Source organism: Coregonus lavaretus, assembly GCF_964263955.1.
Source record: "Coregonus lavaretus genome assembly, chromosome: 28".
In the NCBI taxonomy this organism is placed as follows: Eukaryota; Metazoa; Chordata; class Actinopteri; order Salmoniformes; family Salmonidae; genus Coregonus; species Coregonus lavaretus.
Genome location: NC_140015.1, coordinates 39,119,115 through 39,142,969, shown reverse-complemented (window position 1 = coordinate 39,142,969; position 23,855 = coordinate 39,119,115). Strand labels below are relative to the sequence as shown.

The 23,855-nt window shown below is 47.1% G+C and overlaps 1 protein-coding gene across 1 annotated transcript in view; it reads left to right on the top strand.

Moving 5' to 3' along the window:
• The window catches only part of LOC311103266 (epsin-3-like), a gene marked incomplete at its 5' end in the record, with an annotated part of 38,721 nt that overhangs the window by 12,791 nt on the left and 2,075 nt on the right, over positions 1–23,855 (top strand). The window contains 7 exons of the mRNA XM_084144800.1: positions 8,560–8,681; positions 9,832–9,909; positions 11,074–11,163; positions 16,100–16,186; positions 17,908–18,103; positions 21,051–21,224; positions 23,362–23,604. Of these exons, the coding sequence (XP_084000926.1) occupies positions 8,560–8,681; positions 9,832–9,909; positions 11,074–11,163; positions 16,100–16,186; positions 17,908–18,103; positions 21,051–21,224; positions 23,362–23,604 (990 nt within the window). The remainder of the gene's footprint in view (positions 1–8,559; positions 8,682–9,831; positions 9,910–11,073; positions 11,164–16,099; positions 16,187–17,907; positions 18,104–21,050; positions 21,225–23,361; positions 23,605–23,855) is intronic.

The following is a 23,855-nucleotide window of genomic DNA, read 5'->3' as shown; positions in this document are numbered from 1 at the left end:
GATTCATTGTAGAGATGGCTGGTTGTGTTCATAGAAATATAATCTATAGAACGGGCCTCTCCATTCATGTCAATGACGGCATAAGAGATTCTGTTTCTATGGGTTGTATACCGTTGGGTCATTGTCCCTCATAGGCCCTATTCAATTAGGTGCTATTGTCCTGTTGGTCCATGTAACAGGCAGCTGGACATAAGGACCTGGACAGGTCCCAATGAATGACTACGTCCCAAACGGTACTCTGTTCCCATAGGGCTCTGGTCAAAAGTAGTGCACTGTATAGGGAATAGAGTGCCATTTGGGAAACAACCAATGTCTCCGTCTATTGTCTCATCCTGGTTATTAACCCATTCCTACATAAAGTGTTTGTTAGTTTTGGTTACGCTATCCAAGTGTGTGAGATGCTCTCTATATCTGCATTCCTACCATTCACCTGTTCTCTTTCACTCCAGCTGAACAGCAACCACAAAGAATGGGACGCGCACACACACTCACTCACTCTCTCTACCTTTTCCCCCTGTCTCATCATGGTTCTGTGTATACGTGGTTGTGCTGTGGTAGCCATGTTTAGCTAGCTGGGACTGGGGATCATGTATTATGCGTCAGCAGCAATTGTTCCAGTTCTAGGGTGATGGCAGCAGACATGCGACAAAGCCCAGGGGCCCTCTCTCTATTCTAACTACCTCTGGCCTGGGGGGTTTTAGTACCACTGCATGGTGGCTGTCTCTCTGACTCTCACTACCTCTGGCCCGGGGGGTTTTAGTACCACTGCATGGTGGCTGTCTCTCTGACTCTCACTACCTCTGGCCCGGGGGGTTTTAGTACCACTGCATGGTGGCTGTCTCTCTGACTCTCACTACCTCTGGCCCGGGGGGTTTTAGTATCACTGCATGGTAGCTGTCTCTCTGACTCTCACTACCTCTGGCCTGGGGGGTTTTAGTACCACTGCATGGTAGCTGTCTCTCTGACTCTCACTACCTCTGGCCCGGGGGGTTTTAGTACCACTGCATGGTAGCTGTCTCTCTGACTCTCACTACCTCTGGCCCGGGGGGTTTTAGTACCACTGCATGGTGGCTGTCTCTCTGACTCTCACTACCTCTGGCCCGGGGGGTTTTAGTACCACTGCATGGTAGCTGTCTCTCTGACTCTCACTACCTCTGGCCCGGGGGGTTTTAGTACCACTGCATGGTGGCTGTCTCTCTGACTCTCACTACCTCTGGCCCGGGGGGTTTTAGTACCACTGCATGGTAGCTGTCTCTCTGACTCTCACTACCTCTGGCCCGGGGGGTTTTAGTACCACTGCATGGTAGCTGTCTCTCTGACTCTCACTACCTCTGGCCCGGGGGGTTTTAGTACCACTGCATGGTAGCTGTCTCTCTGACTCTCACTACCTCTGGCCCGGGGGGTTTTAGTACCACTGCATGGTAGCTGTCTCTCTGACTCTCACTACCTCTGGCCTGGGGGGTTTTAGTACCACTGCATGGTAGCTGTCTCTCTGACTCTCACTACCTCTGGCCCGGGGGGTTTTAGTACCACTGCATGGTGGCTGTGGGTCATCTCTCTGACTCACTACCTCTGGCCCGGGGGGTTTTAGTACCACTGCATGGTGGCTGTGTTTGCCTGTTCATTAAATTAGTACAAAACATATTATTAGAATAAACATACACTGAGTGTACAAAACATTAAGGACACCTGCTATTTCAATGACATAAACTGACCAGGTGAATCCAGGTGAAAGCTATGATCCCTTATTGATATAACTTGTTAAATCCAATCAGTGTAGATGAAGGGGAGGAGACAGGTTGAAGAAGGATTTTTAAGCCTTGAGACATGGATTGTGTATGTGTGCCATTCAGAGGGTGAACGGGCAAGACAAAATATTTAAGTGCCTTTTGAACGGTTTGTGTCAAGCACATTCTAGATTTGACATTTATTATATTATAGCCATCAAAATTTGACTAAGGCCACCGATTTGAGTTGACCACATTGTATTTGAGTTGACCACATTGTATTTGAGTTGACCACATTGTATTTGAGTTGACCACATTGTATTTGGGTTGACCACATTGTATTTGGGTTGACCACATTGTATTTGAGTTGACCACATTGTATTTGAGTTGACCACATTGTATTTGAGTTGACCACATTGTATTTGAGTTGACCACATTGTATTTGAGTTGAACACATTGTACACTACCAGTCAAAGGTTTGGACACACCTACTCATTCAAGGGTTTTACTTTATTTTCTACATTGTAGAATAATAGTGAAGACATTGAAACTATGGAATAACACGTATGGAATCATGTAGTAACCAAAAAAGTGTTAAACAAATGAAAATATATTTTATATTTCAGATTCTTCAAATAGCCACCCTTTACCTTGATGACAGCTTTGCACACTCTTGTCATTCTCTCAACCAGCTTCATGAGGTAGTCACCTGGAATGCATTTCAATTAACAGGTGTGCCTTCTTAAAAGTTAATTTGTGGAATTTCTTTTATGGCAAGATAGGCTCAAATAAGCAAAGAGAAATGACAGTCCATCATTACTTTAAGACATGAAGGTCAGTCAATACGGAACATTTCAAGAACTTCTAAAGTTTCTTAAAGTGCAGTTGCAAAAACCATCAAGCGCTATGATGAAACTGGCTCTCATGAGGACCGCCACAGGAATGGAAGACCCAGAGTTACCTCTGCTGCAGAGGATAAGTTAATTAGGGTTACCAGCCTCAGAAATTTCAGCCCAAATAAATGCTTCACAGAGTTCAAGTAACAGACACATCTCAACATCAACTGTTTAGAGGAGACTGTGTGAATCAGGCCTTCATGTTCGAATTGCTGCAAAGAAACCACTACTAAAGGACACCAATAAGAAGAAGAGACTTGCTTGGGCCAAGAAACACGAGCAATGGACATTAGGCTGGTGGAAATGTGTCCTTTGGTCTGGAGTCAAAATTGGAGATTTTTGGTTCCAACCGCCGTGTCTTTGTAAGATGCGGTGTGGGTGAATGGATGATCTGGGATGAGTCGGACCGCAGAGTGAAGGAAAAGCAGCCAATAAGTGCTTAGCATATGTGGGAACTCCTTCAAGACTGTTGGAAAAGCATTCCAGTTGAAGCCGGTTGAGACAATGCCAAGAGTGTGCAAAGCTGTCATCAAGGCAAAGGGTGGCTATTTGAAGAATTTCAAATATAAAATATATTTTGATTTGTTTAACACTTTTTTAGTTACTACATGATTCCATATGTGTTATTTCATTGTTTTCTACAATGTAGAAAATATGACAAAATAAAGAAAAACCCTGGAATGAGTAGGTGTGTCCAAACTTTTGACTGGTACTGTATATGTTAAGGTACAATAGGGTGTGTGTAGTAATACGATGTGATAGTGTGTTGTAGTAATACTACGATTGGAACATGACACAGTAGTAAGATAGAAGGATGCAGTATTATGATAGAGTAGAATGTGGTGGATGATACAGTTGTTAATACAGTAGTATTATGATACAGTAGGATGTGGTGGAGTTGTTAATACAGTAGTATTATGATACAGTAGGATGTGGTGGAGTTGTTAATACAGTAGTATTATGATACAGTAGGATGTGGTGGAGTTGTTAGATAGTACAGTAGGATTCTGATACAGTAGGATGTGGTGGAGTTGTTAGATAGGACAGTAGTATTGTACTGAGACCACAGCCAGTTGCCTGTGTGTTATGTGTGTGGTCTGGTATCTATAGTGTGTGTAGGGTGTGTGATCTGGTATCTATAGTGTGTGTAGGGTGTGTGATCTGGTATCTATAGTGTGTGTAGGGTGTGTGATCTGGTATCTATAGTGTGTGTAGGGTGTGTGTGATCTGGTATCTATAGTGTGTGTAGGGTGTGTGTGATCTGGTATCTATAGTGTGTTTAGGGTGTGTGTGATCTGGTATCTATAGTGTGTGTAGGGTGTGTGATCTGGTATATATAGTGTGTGTAGGGTGTGTGTGGTCTGGTATCTATAGTGTGTGTAGGGTGTGTGATCTGGTATCTATAGTGTGTGTAGGGTGTGTGATCTGGTATCTATAGTGAGTGTAGGGTGTGTGATCTGGTATCTATAGTGTGTGTAGGGTGTGTGATCTGGTATCTATAGTGTGTGTAGGGCGTGTGTGATCTGGTATCTATAGTGTGTGTAGGGTGTGTGATCTGGTATCTATAGTGTGTGTAGGGTGTGTGATCTGGTATCTATAGTGTGTGTAGGGTGTGTGATCTGGTATCTATAGTGTGTGTAGGGTGTGTGATCTGGTATCTATAGTGTGTGTAGGGTGTGTGTGATCTGGTATATATAGTGTGTGTAGGGTGTGTGATCTGGTATCTATAGTGTGTGTAGGGTGTGTGTGATCTGGTATCTATAGTGTGTGTAGGGTGTGTGATCTGGTATCTATAGTGTGTGTAGGGTGTGTGATCTGGTATCTATAGTGTGTGTAGGGTGTGTGATCTGGTATCTATTGTGTGTGTAGGGTGTGTGTGATCTGGTATCTATAGTGTGTGTAGGGTGTGTGATCTGGTATCTATAGTGTGTGTGTAGGGTGTGTGATCTGGTATCTATAGTGTGTGTAGGGTGTGTGATCTGGTATCTATAGTGTGTGTAGGGTGTGTGTGATCTGGTATCTATAGTGTGTGTAGGGTGTGTGTGATCTGGTATCTATAGTGTGTGTAGGGTGTGTGATCTGGTATCTATAGTGTGTGTAGGGTGTGTGGGAAGCTATGTAGCATGAGCATAGTTTCAGTTAGTCACACTGTGTTAACGTTATACTTCTGGTGTCTGTGGCATGTTTGATTTTCCCACAGACACACACACACGCACGAACACACACCAGAGTTTTTTCTGTGTCAAAATGGGGCTTAGGTGATGGGCGTGGTGGGAGCGTGGCTGTGGGGGCGTGGCCATGGGCGTGGTGGGAGCTTGGCCATGGGCGTGGTGGGAGCTTGGCCATGGGCGTGGTGGGGGCGTGGCCATGGGCGTGGTGGGGGCTTGGCCATGGGCGTGGTGGGAGCTTGGCCATGGGCGTGGTGGGGGCGTGGCCATGGGCGTGGTGGGGGCTTGGCCATGGGCGTGGTGGGAGCTTGGCCATGGGCGTGGTGGGGGCGTGGCCATGGGCGTGGTGGGGGCTTGGCCATGGGCGTGGTGGGAGCTTGGCCATGGGCGTGGTGGGAGCGTGGCTGTGGGGGCGTGGCCATGGGCGTGGTGGGAGCTTGGCCATGGGCGTGGTGGGAGCTTGGCCATGGGCGTGGTTGGGGCGTGGCCATGGGCGTGGTGGGGGCTTGGCCATGGGTGTGGTTGGGGCGTGGCCATGGACGTGGTGGGAGCTTGGCCATGGGCGTGGTGGGGGCGTGGCCACGGGCGTGGTGGGGGCGTGGCCATGGGCGTGGTGGGGACGTGGCCATGGGCGTGGTGGGGGCTTATGCTATCTGAGTGACTCAAACATTATAACAATATCATTGGGGGCCCCATGCCATCACAAATATACTCCTGAATGCATCATTTGTAAAATGTGTTATTCTCCCTGACTTTCTAGTTGTTCTTTTGGTGATTGTTATTTAAAAATGATATGTCCATTATCTTTTCTACATATTTTAGATCTGGTTTTAGTCTTTAGTTTTTTACATCCTGAAAATTATGTTTAAACAAAATAGTCAAAAGTTTGGACACACCTACTCATTCAAGGATGTTTCTTTATTTTTACTATTTTCTACATTGTAGAATAATAGTGAAGACATCAAAACTATAAAATAACACATATGGAATCATGTAGTAACCAAAAAAGTGATTCTTCAAATAGCCACCCTTTGCCTTGATGACAGCTTTGACACCTTAGGGATGGTGCCAGGTTTCCTCCTTTCCTCACATACAGTACTGTATGGATCAGAACCAGTCCCAGCGGTCCAGGTGAATAGTTGTTACAACAGGGACAGGGGAAAGTAGTCCACAGCGGACAGGAATTAGATCAAATATTTCATATTGTTTAAATACAATTACAGTACAAACAATATCATACAATTCAATTTTCTCACTGTGAAACAATTACTAGGGTTGATAATTCTTCATACTTTGGAGAATGCTTCTTGTAATTACTGTGAAATGATTCAGACTACATCCAGATTGACACTCTGGCCTGTTTTCTGCCCCATTTCAACACCGTTACAGAAGGACAGTTGAGGTCGGAGGACATACTGTGTGTCCTGGCTTGATGATCTTTGAGTCTGTCTGTCTGTCTTGTCTGTCCTGTCTTGTCCTGTCTTGTCCTGTCCTGTCTTGTCTGTCGTTGAGGGTTTAGACGGACCTGATGGATGTGCTGGGGCTGGGTGGTTTGGTGGGGGTCAGAGGGTTGGCCTGGCACTGTGGCATTCCTGTCCCTTCCCAGACAGACCTGGGTTCAAATACGATTTGAAATCATTTCAAAAATACTTTGGCTGTGCTTGATTGAGCTTGTCTGTCTTAATGGAACCAATAGAATAACCGTGCAGACTCTACCCATCTGGCACCCCAGGCAGGCTAAAGCGAACACTTAAAAGTATTTGAGAAGATTTGAAATAGTATTTGAACCCAGGTCTGGTCCCAGCCGGCCCAGCCAGAGTACATTCCAGCCCAGGCGGGCTACATTGAGAGGCAGCGTACTGGAAGTGATTGGGGTTCAGCAGAGAGAGACTACGTCCCAAATCACACCATATTGCCTTTATATGGGCTCTGGTGAAAAGTAGTGCACTACGTAGGGAATAGGGTGCCATTTGGGACGTATATAGAGTACTGTATGGAAGAAAAAAATAAATTATGCACTCACTAACTGTATGTCGCTCTGGATAAGAGCATCTGCTAACTGACTAAAATGTAAATGTAAATGTACTGTCTCCCTACACAGCCCCCCCCACTCCCCTTCCCTTCCCTTACAGCCTAGAGAAAGGTAAAGTTAAAAATTAAATAAGTTTGCTAATATGCGTGATTGTTGATGGGACAAACTTCCGTCTCGCTTCCGCATTGTCTCCGTGCTGCTGTGCTGTTTGTTGCTACTTGGCTACCTGCCAAACTATTCACGTTTTACTTTTAATAAACGTTTAATCAATCTCTGTGTTCAACAAATTTACCAACTTTTTAGTTTTGTCCTCACTCATCTTTTTTCGTTAAACTTTTTCACCCCGGACATATTAGCTGATGTACGAAGGGCTATATAAAATAAAATTGATTAAAAAAAAAAAAAAAAAAAAAAAATTGATAGCTACAACATTTAAAGTAGTAGTATTAGTTTTAAGGGTAATATTTTTAAAAAATAACTGTGGTGCACATTAATAAATGTATCTTTCAATTTATCGTTATCGTGATAATTTAGTCAAGTTATCGCCCACCCCAAACCTTTGTATGTGTGCCCTCCTCTCCCCTAAACCTGCTGGCATGTCTAGGAACCGACCCAGAGGATTTGGGGAAATGGCACACTACAGACTCCCTCAACCTCCTCTACCCCAACTACCTCCTCCTCTACCCCCTCTACCTCCTCTACCTCCACCTCTACCTCCACTACCTCTACCCCTCTACCCCTCTACTTCCTCTACCTCCTCCTGTACCCCTCTACCTCCTCCTCTACTTCCTCTACCTCCTCCTCTACCTCCTCCTCTACTTCCTCTACCTCCTCCTCTACCCCTCTACCTCCTCCTCTACTTCCTCTACCTCCTCCTCTACTTCCTCTACCTCCTCCTCTACCCCTCTACCTCCTCCTCTACTTCCTCTACCTCCTCCTCTACCTCCTCCTCTACTTCATCTACCTCCTCCTCTACCCCCTCTACCTCTACCTCTACTTCCTCTACCTCCTTCTTTACCCCCTCTACCTCCCTCAACCTCCTCTACCCCAACTACCTCCTCCTCTACCCCTTCTACCTCCTCTACCTCCACTACCTCTACCCCTCTACTTCCTTTCCTCTACCTCCTCCTCTACTTCCTCTACCTCCTCCTCTACTTCCTCTACCTCCTCCTCTACTTCCTCTACCTCCTCCTCTACTTCCTCTACCTCCTCCTCTACTTCATCTACCTCCTCCTCTACCCCCTCTACCTCTACCTCCTCCTCTACTTCCTCTACCTCCTCCTTTACCCCCTCTACCTCCCCCTCTACCTCTACCTCTACCTCCCCCTCTACCTCCTCCCATCTACCTCCCCTCCCCCTCTCCCCCTCTCCTCTACCTCCTCCACTGCTCCACACAAGCCACCATTGTTCCTAGTGCAGGCAGGCAGAGAGCAGCAGTTATGCTTGTCCCAAATGGCACCCTATTCCCTATATAGTGCACTACTTTAGACCAGAGCCCTATATAGAGCCCTATAATAGGTTGCCATTTGGGGCGCGGCCTTGCAGACCAAGGCAGAGCATGCCATGCCAACACAGCACAGCCCTGCTGGAATAACACAACACACACTGGTTGACTTAACATGCAAACCCAGTGCCAGCTCCCTCTACTAAAACTCTGCTCTTAAAATCACAGACTAAAATGACTGCTTTCTCTCTCTCTCTCCTCCCTCCCTCTGTCCTCCTCTTCCTCCTCCCAGCCACCTCTTCCTCCCCTCGCCGTGCCGCATCAGACATGGAGCAGGCCCGCCCCCAGACCAGCGGGGAGGAGGAGCTACAACTGCAGCTGGCTCTGGCCATGAGCCGAGAGGAAAGTGAAAAGGTGATACACACACATACGCTCATGGGTATGCATATGCACACACACACACACACACACACACACACACACACACACACACACACACACACACACACACACACACACACGCTCTTGGGTATGCATACACACACACACACACACACACACACACACACACACACACACACACACACACACGCTCATGGGTATACATACACACACACACGCTTGCACAGTACGCGCGCACACACACACACTGAACAAGAGGCACTGATACTCTGACTAAATGCAGTGTGAGAATGTTGTGAATGTGGCTGCCTCCCTCCCACTCATACGCACTCTCCTGCAGAGCTCCCCCCCCCCCCCCCCCCCCCCCCCGTCTCTCTCTCCCTCTCTCTCTGTCCTCTAAGTGTCATCCATTTCACTGAGCCTTTAATAGAAACCAATATCATCCCTCTCTCCTTGTGATGCGATCTATAACACAGATCTGGCCAATCAAAGACACTGATACTCAGAGTTGGCCGCCGATCTGGCCAATTACAGAGAGCGATGCTGCAGAGAATGATCCGCCGGCAGCTGTGCTGAGTGAATGAGTGACTTGACTGGACAAGATGGAGCCATTCGTCCACTGTTAGCTAGCCTGGTATTGATCCACTGTTAGCTAGCCTGGTATTGATCCACTGTTAGCTAGCCTGGTATTGATCCACTGTTAGCTAGCCTGGTATTGATCCACTGTTAGCTAGCCTGGTATTGATGGCACTGAATGGCCTTTGTGTCTCTGTATTACTGTATTGTTAGATGGTGCATACTGCATACTGTACTGAGGCCTGGGACTAAAACGCACACAAAAACTCTTAGATCCTTTTATAAAACACACAAACTCTTAGCTCCTTTTGTAAAACACACACTAACTAATCATTGACTAACATTATAAAGCTGAATTTCCAGTTGTTAGTCCAACTCCTAACACAGCGCTGTTCAACTACTGGCCGTCGAGAGACAAATTATTTCAGGTTCTCTTTTCTACCTGTTAATTCATCAATTCATGTCATTTATTGACCAGAGTCCACTCACCGGGTGTCCCCTGATCCCTGGTTAGAAAGAATAAAAACCAGAAGTGTTTTGACTGCAGTTAGCCGTACTAATAACACGCCCCCCTTTAACACTCCAGCCTGCTCCCCCGGTGGACATTGATGAACAGACCCAGCTCCAGATCGCTATGAGCCTCAGCGAGGAGGAAGCTCAGAAGGTACTGCTGAGATGTAGGGAGTCATTCCCTCTAGCCTCTGCATCCTCAACCCTAACTAGGATTGCAAAAATCCAGAAACATTCCCAAAATTCCCAGGTTTCTCTCCCTCTATATTCCCTCCTGATTCTGGGAATCCTTCAACTGGGATTTCTAGGAAACTAGGGAATTTCAGGAAAGTTACCTGAATTTTGCAATGCTAAACCTAACCAAACCATTTTACCTCCTGCTGCTATACTGAAGCAAGCTCTCACTCTCTCTCTCGCTCTCTCTCTTAGACCTGTGGGTAAATGAACTTTGACCCTGGTTCCTGAACAGCCAAGCAGCTTGTTGTGCTGCACCTTTTCCCTCGTCACAGATTGGATAAGGCTCATCCTTCTGTTTCCACTAACCAATAGCACCATCTCCCTCTCTCTTTAGACCAATGGTATGAGATCCCGCCCTCTGACCCCTTCTGGTGTACACGCCAATCCCTATCTTGGGGAGGGGCAAAGAGACTTCATCCTTTGTCCTGATTGGTTGTCTGTGAACACTCATAATTCTATAGGTCCTAGAGTGGCTTGCCTTCCGTGCAATGTATCAACAATGGTGGCGTTCCAGGCCGTCTTTTATCAACAACGGTGGCGTTCCAGGTAGTCTTTTATCAACAACGGTGGCGTTCCAGGTCGTCTTTTATCAACAATGGTGGCGTTCCAGGCCGTCTTTTATCAACAATGGTGGCGTTCCAGGTAGCCTTTTATCAACAACGGTGGCGTTCCAGGTAGTCTTTTATCAACAACGGTGGCATTCCAGGTAGTCTTTTATCAACAATGGTGGCGTTCCAGGCCGTCTTTTATCAACAATGGTGGCGTTCCAGGTAGCCTTTTATCAACAACGGTGGCGTTCCAGGTAGTCTTTTATCAACAACGGTGGCGTTCCAGGTAGTCTTTTATCAACAACGGTGGCGTTCCAGGTCGTCTTTTTTTGCACGTCTCAGCAACCACATGGTGTGATACAGCGTTGTTCTGAGATTCGCGGTGCGTCTGTAAAAAAAACCTAAAAGACAACCTTGAAATGCACCAATGTGAATATCATGGCATTGTTAGGAAGTGTGTTTTTTTTATTTGTCCACCAACGACTGATCTGTATTTCCCTCCTCCTCCACATACCCATTTGGCTCCCTTCTAGCCGGCCCCGCCTCCTCCGGTTGCCTTGGATATGGATGAAGAGACACAGCTCCGGATCGCCCTGAGCCTGAGCAAAGAGGAGCACCAGCAGGTAGCGCCCCCTGGCCCTGGGTGTCACTGGCCAAGTCCCACATGGCACCCTACACACTACCTAGTGCACTGCGTGATAGTGGCCTGGTGGAACCAGCCTGATCCCCCTGCCAGCTCACATTCTGGTGTAGTGAAACAGAAACGTGAGTGAGTGAGTGCAGCGGTCAGACTGCTTGACCAGGCCAGCCACAAAGGTTTCAGGTCCAAAGTAGTGCACTACACAGGGATGAGCTTTGGCCCACTGAGAGGGGAATGGGGGAGCATGTTCTCTCCCCCTAAGCCCCTGTGTTTTGTGTCTTGTGTCTAACCCCTTCTGGTCCTTCAGCTCAGCACTGCTCAACACCTCTCTTTCTTTCCTTCCTTCCTCCTGTCTGGCTGCTCATCCCCCCATCCTCAATGTTTTACTCTCTAGACTTGGAACTCACTCTGCTTCTCTAGACTGGGAACTCACTCTGCTTCTCTAGACTGGGAACTAACTCTGCTTCTCTAGACTTGGAACTCACTCTGCTTCTCTAGACTGGGAACTCACTCTGCTTCTCTAGACTGGGAACTAACTCTGCTTCTCTAGACTGGGAACTCACTCTGCTTCTCTAGACTGGGAACTCACTCTGCTTCTCTAGACTGGGAACTCACTCTGCTTCTCTAGACTGGGAACTCACTCTGCTTCAATAGACTGGGAACTCACTCTGCTTCTCTAGACTTGGAACTCACTCTGCTTCTCTAGACTGGGAACTCACTCTGCTTCTCTAGACTGGGAACTCACTCTGCTTCTCTAGACTTGGAACTCACTCTGCTTCTCTAGACTTGGAACTCACTCTGCTTCAATAGACTGGGAACTCACTCTGCTTCTCTAGACTGGGAACTCACTCTGCTTCTCTAGACTGGGAACTCACTCTGCTTCTCTAGACTGGGAACTCACTCTGCTTCTCTAGACTGGGAACTCACTCTGCTTCTCTAGACTGGGAACTCACTCTGCTTCTCTAGACTGGGAACTCACTCTGCTTCAATAGACTGGGAACTCACTCTGCTTCTCTAGACTTGGAACTCACTCTGCTTCTCTAGACTGGGAACTCACTCTGCTTCTCTAGACTGGGAACTCACTCTGCTTCTCTAGACTGGGAACTCACTCTGCTTCTCTAGACTGGGAACTCACTCTGCTTCTCTAGACTGGGAACTCACTCTGCTTCAATAGACTGGGAACTCACTCTGCTTCTCTAGACTGGGAACTCACTCTGCTTCTCTAGACTGGGAACTCACTCTGCTTCTCTAGACTGGGAACTCACTCTGCTTCAATAGACTGGGAACTCACTCTGCTTCTCTAGACTTGGAACTCACTCTGCTTCTCTAGACTTGGAACTCACTCTGCTTCTCTAGACTGGGAACTCACTCTGCTTCTCTAGACTGGGAACTCACTCTGCTTCTCTAGACTGGGAACTCACTCTGCTTCTCTAGACTGGGAACTCACTCTGCTTCTCTAGACTGGGAACTCACTCTGCTTCTCTAGACTGGGAACTCACTCTGCTTCAATAGACTGGGAACTCACTCTGCTTCAATAGACTGGGAACTCACTCTGCTTCTCTAGACTGGGAACTCACTCTGCTTCTCTAGACTGGGAACTCACTCTGCTTCAATAGACTGGGAACTCACTCTGCTTCTCTAGACTTGGAACTCACTCTGCTTCTCTAGACTTGGAACTCACTCTGCTTCTCTAGACTGGGAACTCACTCTGCTTCTCTAGACTGGGAACTCACTCTGCTTCTCTAGACTGGGAACTCACTCTGCTTCTCTAGACTGGGAACTCACTCTGCTTCTCTTGCTCCACTGGCTTTTACTCTCTCTCTCTCTCTCTCTCTCTCTCTCTCTCTCTGCCAGGGTGGCACAATGGAAGCAGTTACTCACTGAGTGATGTGCTTGACTGCTCTCCTCTCTGACCGGAGTAGACTCTCTGTCTCCGTCTGTCTCTCTGATGCCTTTTCCTTCTCACATGTATTGTCCAGCTTCTAGACATGTGTTGTTGTTGTGTGACCATGCATGTGTTGTGTCTATGTGTATGTCTGACTATGTGTGAGTCAGTATATGAAGTCAGTACATGGAGTCAGTACATGGAGTCAGTATGTGAGAATCAGTGATGCCGTTCCTACTCGCATGTCATGTCCAGTTTGTAGACGTGTTGTTGCAGTGGTTCAGTAGTCTGTGTTGTCTAACCATGCATTTCTGTTATTGTGACTGTTTCTCTGAGTTAGTACTGTGACTGTTTCTCTGAGTTAGTACTGTGACTGTTTCTCTGAGTTAGTACTGTGACAGTTTCTCTGAGTTAGTACTGTGACTGTGTGTAAAGACTGTCTACGTCCCAAATGGCACCCTATATAGTGCACTACTTTAGACCAGAGGCCTATTCCCTATATAGTGCACTACTTTTCACCAGAGTCAAAGCACTACATTTGTTCCTTATGTAGTGCCCTATGGGTCCTGGTCCCATAGTGCAGTATACAGTAATCCCTCGTTTATCGCGGGGGTTACGTTCCGAAAATGACCCGCGATAAGTGAAATCCGCGAAATAGAAAACTTTTTTTTTTTACAATTAGCAACTACAGTATTACATGTATACAAATACAGTGACTCACGTGTAGGCCGTTTCACTGCTCTTCAGACTGGGCCGCTGCATCCTGACTGCGCTCTGCAGTGTTCTCTTCTTCTGAAGCCCGCGGTGCAGGTGTGTTTGTTCGGGAGAAGAACATAGTGATAGGCAGCTGTTGTCGCTCTTTTTTCTTCTTTGCAAAAAGATCCTTGTACACCGACATGCCACCATCGATTACGTTGGAGAACTGTAATGAACGGCTCATCAAAGGGTCCCATTCCTCAGCTACTCGCTTAAGTTCAGTGGCCATTCGCACCATGGTTGCTAAGCGACCAAGCGTTAGTCCTTCCTCCTCATCTCTCGTGTCCTCTTCTCCCTCTTCTCTTTCATCGTCGCTTTGTGGCTTTGTCATTTCTGCCAGCTCTGCATCGGTCAGCGGCTGTGCGTCTCCATCAATCAGGGCGTTTATGTCATCCGGACTCATGTCATTAAAGCCGTCTCCTCCAATCTGTTTAGCCAGATTCACAGCTGTTTCTACGGCAGAGTGGTGGACCTCGTCAAGCGAGCCTCCGGTTGCGTTTTGCACTGCCTCTGGCCATAGTTTTTTCCAGCAGGCCTTCAGAGTTTCCGTTTTCATTTCCTGAATGGCCCTCTGAATGTTTTGGAGACACGATGCGATGGTGTATCCACGCCAGTAGTCCTTCAGTGAGAAATCTTGATCCGAGTCCATAGCGTCAACAAGATGTTGCAGGGTGTTGCGCGTATAGAGAGCCTTGAAAGCACGGATGACTCCTTGGTCCATGGGCTGAATCAGGGATGTAGTGTTTGGCGGCAGAAATTCGATTTGCACACCATCATATGCCAAATCATTACCGTGACCTCCGGCGTTGTCAAGGAGCAGAAGCACTTTAAAGTCCAGTCCCTTTCCTCTCAAATAACACTTGACCTCCGGGATGAAACAGTTTTTGAACCAATCCAGATTGAGCGCTTTTGTCATCCAAGCCTTTGCATTGTACATCCAGTAAACAGGCAAATCATCCTTATTTTTGTTTTTCAGCGCCCTGGGATTTTTAGACCTGTAAATCAGCCCCGGTTTAATCATGAAACCTGCGGCATTTCCGCACATAGCCAGGGTCAAACGGTCTTTGTGAACTTTAAATCCTGGGGCTTTGGCTTCTTCCTGCATGATGAAGGTGCGGGAGGGCATTCGTTTCCAAAATAAGGCAGTCTCATCCATGTTAAAAACTTGTTCGGGCTTATCCCCCCTCCTCAATGATCGCCTTGAATTTATTGTTCACGAAGGCTTCTGCCTCAGCGGTATCCGCAGACGCCATCTCACCGTGCAGACAAACATTTTTAAGTCCAAAGCGTTTCTTAAACTTTTCAAACCAGCCCTTGCTTGCATTAAATGCGCTTGGCACTTTGTCAGCAGCACTTGCTGGGGGCCTGGCATCCTCTCCCACTGTGTCAGCAGCACTTGCTGGGGGCCTGGCATCCTCTCCCACTGTGTCAGCAGCACTTGCTGGGGGCCTGGCATCCTCTCCCACTGTGTCAGCAGCACTTGCTGAGGGCCCGGCATCCTCTCCCTCTTCCCCGTCACTGACAGCAAAGTTTTCATACAGCATTCTCGCTTTTGTGCAGATAACGTTTGTATCCAGGGTTATGTTTTTTTTCCTGCAGTCATTAGTCCACAGAGCTAATGCCGTCTCCATCCGTACCATGGTCTTGTTGCGGACAGTTACAACCCTTTTTGCATTCGTATTAAAATTGACTGCTGCTGTCGTCCTTATGTTTTTTTCCTCCTTCTTTATGTAACGAACGGAAGATTCATTGATTCCGTAATGGCGAGCAACGGCTGCATAGCTTTTACCTTCCCTTAGCATGTCCAGAAGTTTAACTTTATCTGAGATAGGTAGCATCTTCCGCCGTTTGGGCCCATCCGCAGGTGCTTTTGTCGGTCCAGGCCGTTTCGTCGACATTATGGGTTTAGGAGATGTTCGAAATTACAAGATAATTTGGCCAACTTAATGTAAATTTGCCAAGCTGTTTTATGTACGTACACATAACTGCACGAGACGACAAAATGATAGCACAATTCGTAGCATGTTTTGATACAAGAAGCGGGAGTGAGTTTTTAGCGAATCAGAATGCAGAGCACAATGCACCAAAAAAAAAAAAATGCATTATGAAAATCCGCGAAATAGCGAATCCGCGATAAGTGAACCGCGAAGTGGCGAGGGATCACTGTATATCAAAATAGAGTGCCATTTGGGAGCCAGCCAGCCAGTGTGGGTGTTAGAATCAGTGAGCTTGTCTCCGAGCCCTTTCATGCCCTAACAGCGTCTGTGTGTGTTGCCAGGAGCAACGGAGTCGCCAAGGAGACGAGTCGTTGCTCCAGAAAGCTCTGGAGGAGAGCAAACGGGAGGCGGCCTCTGGTGGAATTGGGGTAGGAACAGTTAACACACCGTACTACTCTATGTAACCTAGAGTATATAATGTATATCCTATAACGCCTATGACTATCCTATAACTCCTATGACTATCCTATAACTCCTATGACTATCCACCTATCCTATAACGCCTATGACTATCCACCTATCCTATAACGCCTATGACTATCCACCTATCCTATAACGCCTATGACTATCCACCTATCCTATAACTCCTATGACTATCCACCTATCCTATAACGCCTATGACTATCCACCTATCCTATAACTCCTATGACTATCCACCTATCCTATAACGCCTATGACTATCCACCTATCCTATAACTCCTATGACTATCCACCTATCCTATAACTCCTATGACTATCCACCTATCCTATAACGCCTATGACTATCCACCTATCCTATAACGCCTATGACTATCCTATAACGCCTATGACTATCCACCTATCCTATAACGCCTATGACTATCCTATAACGCCTATGACTATCCACCTATCCTATAACGCCTATGACTATCCTATAACGCCTATGACTATCCACCTATCCTATAAGGCCTATGACTATCCTATAACGCCTATGACTATCCACCTATCCTATAACTCCTATGACTATCCTATAACTCCTATGACTATCCACCTATCCTAACTCATATGACTATCCTATAACTCCTGACTATTCTCCTATGACTATCCTATAACTCATATGACTATCCACCTATCCTCTAACTATCCACCTATCCTATAACTCCTACGACTATCCTATAACTCCTATGACTATCCTATAACTCATATGACTATCCTCCTATCCTATAACTCCTACGACTATCCTATAACTCCTATGACTATCCTATAACTCATATGACTATCCTCCTATCCTATAACTCCTATGACTATCCTAACTCATATGACTATCCTCTGTCCTCTGTAGCTCAGCTGGTAGAGCACGGCGCTTGTTACGCCAAGGTAGTGGGTTCGATCCCCGGGACCACCCATACACAAAAAAAAAAATATGTATGCACACATGACTGTAAGTCGCTTTGGATAAAAGCGTCTGCTAAATGGCATATTATTTTTTATTATTATAACTCCTATGACTATCCTATAACTCCTATGACTATCCACCTATCCTAACTCATATGACTATCCTATAACTCCTGACTATTCTCCTATGACTATCCTATAACTCATATGACTATCCACCTATCCTCTAACTATCCACCTATCCTATAACTCCTACGACTATCCTATAACTCCTATGACTATCCTATAACTCATATGACTATCCTCCTATCCTATAACTCCTATGACTATCCTAACTCATATGACTATCTTATAACTCCTATGACTATCCACCTATCCTATAACTCCTATGACTATCCACCTATCCTATAACTCCTATGACTATCCACCTATCCTATAACGCCTATGACTATCCACCTATCCTATAACGCCTATGACTATCCACCTATCCTATAACTCCTATGACTATCCACCTATCCTATAACGCCTATGACTATCCACCTATCCTATAACGCCTATGACTATAACTATAAGGCCCTGCAACAGACTAGCGTCCTGTCCAGGGGGTGTATTTGTACATCACGCTGCCTCACGCTACAGAAACAGGACACAGGCTCCTGCTCTATGGGCCGCTCTGACTCCGACAAGACTTACCTATTTAATGATTAGAACCTGTTTCTTCTTTCTCTGTGGATAGTCTGCCATGATGGACCTGGTGGAGGTGTTTGCTGTGTCGTCTGAGGTGCCTCCTAGTTCTAGCGCCAACCCCTGGGACCTGCCAGGGGGGAACATCCGCACCCCTCTCCACCACCCCCTCCCCCAGGCCCAGGCTGCTGCTGGGGCTGGTCACCTGCCTGGGGCTGGGGCAGCCTCCGACCCCTGGGACTCACTGGGTAAGAGCTGCTCCAAGCCTCTAAAGAGCTCAAACTCTTAACAGCCGGTCCCAATTCACTCCCTAACCCTTCAACCTTGGCCCTACCCCTTCCTCCGATCTGAAGGGTCTGGATCATAGACATGTATTGGTCTGGATATGTATACACAGTGTAGTTAGGACCAGGGGAAGGGACAGGACCAGGGGGAAGGGATAGGACCAGGGGGAAAGGATAGGACCAGGGGGAAGGGATAGGGTCAGGGGGAAGGGATAGGGCCAGGGGGAAGGGATAGGACCAGGGGTAAGGGATAGGACCAGGGGTAAGGGATAGGACCAGGGGGAAAGGATAGGACCAGGGGGAAGGGATAGGGCCAGGGGGAAGGGATAGGACCAGGGGTAAGGGATAGGACCAGGGGGAAAGGATAGGACCAGGGGGAAGGGATAGGGTCAGGGGGAAGGGATAGGGCCAGGGGGAAGGGATAGGGCCAGGGGGAAGGGATAGGGCCAGGGGGAAGGGATAGGGCCAGGGGGAAAGGATAGGGCCAGGGGGAAGGGATAGGGTCAGGGGGAAGGGATAGGACCAGGGGGAAGGGATAGGACCAGGGGGAAAGGATAGGACCAGGGGGAAGGGATAGGGCCAGGGGGAAGGGATAGGGCCAGGGGGAAGGGATAGGGCCAGGGGGAAGGGATAGGGTCAGGGGGAAGGGATAGGGTCAGGGGGAAGGGATAGGGCCAGGGGGAAGGGATAGGGCCAGGGGGAAGGGATAGGGTCAGGGGGAAGGGATAGGGTCAGGGGGAAGGGATAGGGCCAGGGGGAAGGGATAGGGCCAGGGGGAAGGGATAGGGTCAGGGGGAAGGGATAGGGTCAGGGGGAAGGGATAGGGCCAGGGGGAAGGGATAGGGCCAGGGGGAAGGGATAGGGCCAGGGGGAAGGGATAGGGCCAGGGGGAAGGGATAGGGTCAGGGGGAAGGGATAGGGCCAGGGGGAAGGGATAGGGCCAGGGGGAAAGGATAGGGCCAGGGGGAAGGGATAGGGTCAGGGGGAAGGGATAGAGTGAATTGGGACTGTATCCTCATTATACTGCACTTCCTGTCCTCAGTCAGCACTGACTCATTAATACAGTTACAGTCTACTGTCTGTCCTCAGTCAGCACTGACTCATTAATACAGTTACAGTCTACTGTCTGTCCTCAGTCAGCACTGACTCATTAATACAGTTACAGTCTACTGTCTGTCCTCAGTCAGCACTGACTCATTAATACAGTTACAGTCTACTGTCTGTCCTCAGTCAGCACTGACTCATTAATACAGTTACAGTCTACTGTCTGTCCTCAGTCAGCACTGACTCATTAATACAGTTACAGTCTACTGTCTATCCCAGCATTATCTCTCTCTCGCTATCTCTCTGCTCACCACTCATACTGTACTGTCTGCCTTCCAGCATTATCTCTCTCTCTGCTCACCACTCATACTGTACTGTCTGCCTTCCAGCATTATCTCTCTCTCTGCTCACCACTCATACTGTACTGTCTGCCTTCCAGCATTATCTCTCTCTCTGCTCACCACTCATACTGTACTGTAGGCCAATAACATTATCTCTCTCTCTGCTCACCACTCATACTGTACTGTAGGCCAATAACATTATCTCTCTCTCTGCTCACCACTCATACTGTACTGTAGGCCAATAACATTATCTCTCTCTCTGCTCACCACTCATACTGTACTGTAGGCCAATAACATTATCTCTCTCTCTGCTCACCACTCATACTGTACTGTAGGCCAATAACATTATCTCTCTCTCTGCTCACCACTCATACTGTACTGTAGGCCAATAACATTATCTCTCTCTCTGCTCACCACTCATACTGTACTGTAGGCCAATAACATTATCTCTCTCTCTGCTCACCACTCATACTGTACTGTAGGCCAATAACATTATCTCTCTCTCTGCTCACCACTCATACTGTACTGTAGGCCAATAACATTATCTCTCTCTCTGCTCACCACTCATACGGTACTGTAGGCCAATAACATTATCTCTCTCTCTGCTCACCACTCATACTGTACTGTAGGCCAATAACATTATCTCTCTCTCTGCTCACCACTCATACTGTACTGTAGGCCAATAACATTATCTCTCTCTCTGCTCACCACTCATACTGTACTGTAGGCCAATAACATTATCTCTCTCTCTGCTCACCTCTCATACTGTACTGTCGGCCAATAACATTATCTCTCTCTCTGCTCACCACTCATACTGTACTGTAGGTCAATAACATTATCTCTCTCTCTGCTCACCACTCATACTGTACTGTAGGCCAATAACATTATCTCTCTCTCTGCTCACCACTCATACTGTACTGTAGGCCAATAACATTATCTCTCTCTCTGCTCACCACTCATACTGTACTGTAGGCCAATAACATTATCTCTCTCTCTGCTCACCACTCATACTGTACTGTAGGCCAATAACATTATCTCTCTCTCTGCTCACCACTCATACTGTACTGTAGGCCAATAACATTATCTCTCTCTATGCTCACCACTCATACGGTACTGTAGGCCAATAACATTATCTCTCTCTCTGCTCACCTCTCATACTGTACTGTCGGCCAATAACATTATCTCTCTCTCTGCTCACCACTCATACTGTACTGTAGGCCAATAACATTATCTCTCTCTCTGCTCACCACTCATACTGTACTGTAGGCCAATAACATTATCTCTCTCTCTGCTCACCACTCATACTGTACTGTAGGCCAATAGCCCAAATCAATTGATTACATAATGTGTTCCAGGCTCTGGTAGTTATTCTCTTACCAATACACACCCTCATATAAAAGAAAACTGTGAAACAGTTTGCAAATAATAACAATGTTAATAAAGCTTTGTGTAACTCTAATGGAATGTTTATGATCTGCTTATAGACGTGTAATAATGTAAATCCTTACCCTGTCCTGTTACTGCAGTGGAGGCTCGCTCCACTCCCCCTGTGATAGAGTCTACCTGGATGGTTCCTCCCACCTCCAGTAGCTCCGCCCCTCTTTGGGAGCGTAGCCGGTCCCCTCCGGACCCCTGGGAGAACCCGGGGGTAGCAGACCCATTCTCTGTCCCAGCTGCTCTTCGAACTGGCAGCCCTACAGGTGACTGGCTATCTGTGGCTCCCTATGGCTAAACACGCACACACACACACAGAGACACACGCACAGAGACACACACACAGAGACACACGCACAGAGACAAACACACAGAGACACAGAGACACACACAGAGACACACACACAGAGACACACACACAGAGACACAGAGACACAGAGACACACACACAGAGACACACGCACAGAGACACACGCACAGAGACACAGAGACACACACAGAGACACACACACAGAGACACACACACAGAGACACACGCACAGAGACAAACACACAGAGACACAGAGACACACACAGAGACACACACACAGAGACACACACACAGAGACACACACACACACAGACACACACACAGAGACACACACACACACAGAGACACACACACGCACAGAGACACACACACACACACAGAGACACATACACACACACCTGCTACCTTTTGTTTAACACATTTCTATGTATCATGTAACAACATGTAACATACAGTGAGGGAGAAAAGTATTTGATCCCCTGCTGATTTTGTATGTTTGCCCACTGACAAAGAAATGATCAGTCTATAATTTTAATGGTAGGTTTATTTGAACAGTGAGAGACAGAATAACAACAACAAAATCCAGAAAAACGCATGTCAAAAATGTTATACATTGATTTGCATTTTAATGAGGGAAATAAGTATTTGACCCCCTCTCAATCAGAAAGATTTCTGGCACCCAGGTGTCTTTAATACAGGTAACGAGCTGAGATTAGGAGCACACTCTTAAAGGGAGTGCTCCTAATCTCAGTTTGTTACCTGTATAAAAGACACCTGTCCACAGAAGCAATCAATCAATCAGATTACAAACTCTCCACCATGGCCAAGACCAAAGAGCTCTCCAAGGATGTCAGGGACAAGATTGTAGACCTACACAAGGCTGGAATGGGTTACAAGACCATCGCCAAGCAGCTTGGTGAGAAGGTGACAACAGTTGGTGCGATTATTCGCAAATGGAAGAAACACAAAAGAACTGTCAATCTCCCTCGGCCTGGGGCTCCATGCAAGATCTCACCACGTGGAGTTGCAATGATCATGAGAACAGTGAGGAAACAGCCCAGAACTACACGGGAGGATCTTGTCAATGATCTCAAGGCAGCTGGGACCATAGTCATCAAGAAAACAATTGGTAACACACTACACCGTGATGGGCTGAAATCCGCAAGGTCCCCCTGCTCAAGAAAGCACATATACAGGCCCGTCTGAAGTTTGCCAATTAACATCTGAATGATTCAGAGGAGAACTGGGTGAAAGTGTTGTGGTCAGATGAGACCAAAATCGAGCTCTTTGGCATCAACTCAACTCGCCGTGTTTGGAGGAGGAGGAATGCTGCCTATGACACCAAGAACACCATCCCCACCGACAAACATGGAGGTGGAAACATTATGCTTTGGGGGTGTTTTTCTGCTAAGGGGACAGGACAACTTCACCGCATCAAAGGGATGATGGACGGGGCCATGTACCGTCAAATCTTGGGTGAGAACCTCCTTCCCTCAGCTAGGGCATTGAAAATGGGTCGTGGATGAGTATTCCAGCATGACAATGACCCAAAACACGGCCAAGGCAACAAAGGAGTGGCTCAAGAAGAAGCACATTAAGGTCCTGGAGTGGCCTAGCCAGTCTCCAGACCTTAATCCCATAGAAAATATGTGGAGGGATCAGCCTCAAAACCTTAATGACTTGGAGAAGCTCTGCAAAGAGGAGTGGGACAAAATCCCTCCTGAGATGTGTGCAAACCTGGTGGCCAGCTACAAGAAATGTCTGACCTCTGTGATTGCCAACAAGGGTTTTGCCACCAAGTACTAAGTCATGTTTTGCAGAGGGATCAATACTTATTTCCCTCATTAAAATGCAAATCAATTTATAATATTTTTGACATGCGTTTTTTCTGGATTTTTTTGTTGTTATTCTGTCTCTCACTGTTCAAATAAACCTACCATTAAAATTATAGACTGATTATGTCTTTGTCAGTGGGCAAACGTACAAAATCAGCAGGGGATCAAATACTTTTTTCCCTCACTGTATGTACGGGTAGAAGCATACATTTCTAAACATATTTGAACATTTAAACATATATTTGTACTCTCCATTAGATGGTGACCTGTTTGACGAGGCGATGGACGGAGGTCATTTCAGCCTGAACAGTCGTGGTGAGGGTGAGGGCAGCCCGGAGCTGTTTGATCTGTCTCGTTTAGGGGACAGTCTGGGGGTCCCCAGCCCTCGGACCTGCCGGACCCCTGAATCCTTCCTGGGGCCCACAGGGGCCTCCCTGGTCAATCTGGACAGCCTGATACCAGCCAACCCCCCAGCCAAAACCAAGAACCCCTTCCTCTCAGGTGAACACAGCCAACCATACCATGTACCCCATCCAATTTACAAGTAAAGTGCTACTCAGTCACTTACTCAGATCTGGGGCAATTGCAGCTTGAAGTTTGCTGTTTTGGGACTATTCCATTGATCCTATCGTAGCTTACTGGGCAAACTTAATAATCAAGTGCAGGTAAAGTATTGAAACATTTAATGTGTAATGGTTAAAAGTGCTTCTACTGACTTTCTCTATCTCTCTCTCTCTCTCCCCCTCTTTCTC